The 2,386-nt window shown below is 54.5% G+C and overlaps 1 protein-coding gene across 1 annotated transcript in view; it reads right to left on the bottom strand.

Annotated features, from left to right (window-relative positions):
• The window catches only part of DRC7 (dynein regulatory complex subunit 7), a 20,120-nt gene that overhangs the window by 11,399 nt on the left and 6,335 nt on the right, over window positions 1-2,386 (bottom strand). Inside the window, exons 5-6 of the mRNA XM_006752895.2 lie at window positions 1,990-2,148; window positions 530-748 (exon numbers count right to left, since the gene is read on the bottom strand). Of these exons, the coding sequence (XP_006752958.1) occupies window positions 530-748; window positions 1,990-2,148 (378 nt within the window). The remainder of the gene's footprint in view (window positions 1-529; window positions 749-1,989; window positions 2,149-2,386) is intronic.

The raw sequence follows: 2,386 nt of genomic DNA, 5'->3' as shown, positions 1-2,386 counted from the left end.
GCGCGAGCCTCTCCCACTGCCGCAGCAGCACTGGCACTACCGTTACCGAGCAGCAGCAGGCGCAGCGGGGCTGGGATGCGTGGGAGCGGCTCAGCACCTAGCCTGGGCTTGGGCTCCTCCCCGACCGCCTGCCGCTTCATGCACTACTACATCCCTCGGGCCCAAACCGGCAGTCCGACATCCCCCGAGGGGTCCTGGATTGAGAGAGGGCGCAGGCCAGGCTGAGGGACCCCACCGGTGTGCGAATCCATGCACCGGGCCTCTCCTTGAGCTGTACACTTAGGGTGGATGTACTTTTCTGCCAGGTATGCTGCATTTCAATACAATGTTTTTAAGTCATTCAGACAAACTAACCATTCACACTGTACAGGGTACACAGATCGAAAGAGAGATGGTCCCAGCAGAAGGGAGTGGGCTCTGGAGACTCAGCTCTGGGGAAAGTCCGCAGCCCTGCAGGCCTGGTGGGCAGCTCTGCCACAGGTCACCCCCGCCTCCAACTGCCACACCCACGCAGGCCCCTGCCCAGCACCTTGCAGCAGTTCCAGCAGTCCTGCATGTTGACCCAGTAGTTCTTGTGGTTCCACAGGCTCTCGATGCCCAGGAAGTGGTCGTCCTTGGTGCTGTAGCTGCGTGCCGTTAAAGGGTCAATGAAAAAGCTCTCGGGCACCTCGCGCTTCCCCGACAGCACCAGCACCCACGAGTGCACCCGCAGGCCGTACAGGGGGTCGGGTTTTGCATTCTCCGCCTCCTGCACAGAACAGGTAGGTGACCATGGGCCACGTGGGTGGGAAGGGGGGGCGGTCATCTCCCCGGGGCTAGGGAATGGGCAGGAGAGCTGAGTTCTGATCCAGACTGTCCCATTGGCTGGCTGTATGAGAATATCATCCCACCTTTCAGTCAGTTTTCTTATCAATAAAGTGGGAGGGACTGACTCGATCTGGGGTTTATAAACTGGGCTCGTTGGAGTGCTAGGTAGCTGGGACTTACTGGCTTTCTGTGTTGTGATTTGTGGTGAGATTTCATCCCAAGAAAGGTAGTGGGACACAATATGGCTTCCTTGTCTGCCTCCCTTCAGGAGAAGGGTGACTGTGTCATGTTCATTCTTGTATCCCTAGTGCCTAACCAGAGGAGATGCGCAGTAAATACCAAATGGGAGGAAAGGAAAGAAAGGAGGGAGGAAAGGAGGTAGAAGCAAGGATGGGAGTGTGGATGGGTAGGAGAGATGGAAGGAAGGAAGGAAGGAAGGAAGGAAGGAAGGAAGGAAGGAAGGAAGGAAGGATGAAGAGATGGGAGGATGTATGTTTGTATGTATGTATATACTAGTATGTATGGATGGATGGATAGGAGGATGGATGCATGAGGAGAGATGGGAGCATGGATAGAGAGATTGGAGAATAGATGGATGGATGGATGAACAGATGATGGATGGATGATAGATCATAGATAGATAGGTAGAAAGATAGATGATAGATAGATAATAGATGATAGATAGATGATAGATAGATGACAGATATAGATAGATACATAGATACATAGTAGACAAATAGATGATAGCTAGATGGGTGGATGGATGGATGGATGGATGGATGGATGGATGGAGAGATGGATGGATGGATGGGTGGATGGATGGATGGATGGATGGATGGATGGAGAGATGGATGGATGGATGGATGGGTGGGTGGGTGGATGGATGGATGGATGGATGGGAGAGCATATGTAGGTGAGTCTTTAGTGAGAGTCTGGAATGAGGCAGACACCAGAACTGCCCCGGCAGCAGAGCTCTGCCATGAGAAATCTATCACCAGAAGCTGGCTGACCACCAATGGGAGATTCCCAATGGCCAGGCCGAGGTGGTGAGAGGTAGAGGAGGGGATTTGGACCTGGCTGTCCATACACATATCTCTTCCATGACCTGTGTCTTTCCCGTTCCTAGAAACGCCTCCTCGAGAGCTGAGCTCAGGGGGTGAGGGCCAAGAACCGTGGACCCACCTTGAGGCGCTCCTCTTCCTCCTTCAGTCGCTTCTCCTCCTCAGCTCTGATCTTTTCCTGCTTCTTCCTCTCCTGGTCCTGCTCGTACCTGCTGGTCAGGTCCCTGGGGGGTTTGACGGCGTACTTCTTAGGTGGCGCCACTTGCTTCCTCTGGACTGTCTGTCGCCGAGCAAGAGAAGAACATCAGCAGCCGAGAGCCACCGCCCCTGGGCCCAGGAGATCGATCACAGCTGCGCCTGGAGCCTGCAAGCTCTCTCGCTTGCAGCTCCGTGGCCTTCCGCGTCCCTAACCGCGGGCTCTTCTGTAAATTGGAATGGGAACAACAGAATCTTCTCCCAGGAGTCTTCTGACAAGACAGGGACATGCCATGGGAGGTGCCCACCAGTCCTGGCACTCG

The sequence above is a fragment of the Myotis davidii genome, unplaced genomic scaffold (assembly GCF_000327345.1).
Source record: "Myotis davidii unplaced genomic scaffold, ASM32734v1 scaffold590, whole genome shotgun sequence".
Classification (NCBI taxonomy): domain Eukaryota; kingdom Metazoa; phylum Chordata; class Mammalia; order Chiroptera; family Vespertilionidae; genus Myotis; species Myotis davidii.
The sequence above is the reverse complement of the archived record's forward strand: the minus strand, read 5'-3'. Positions and strand labels throughout refer to the sequence as shown.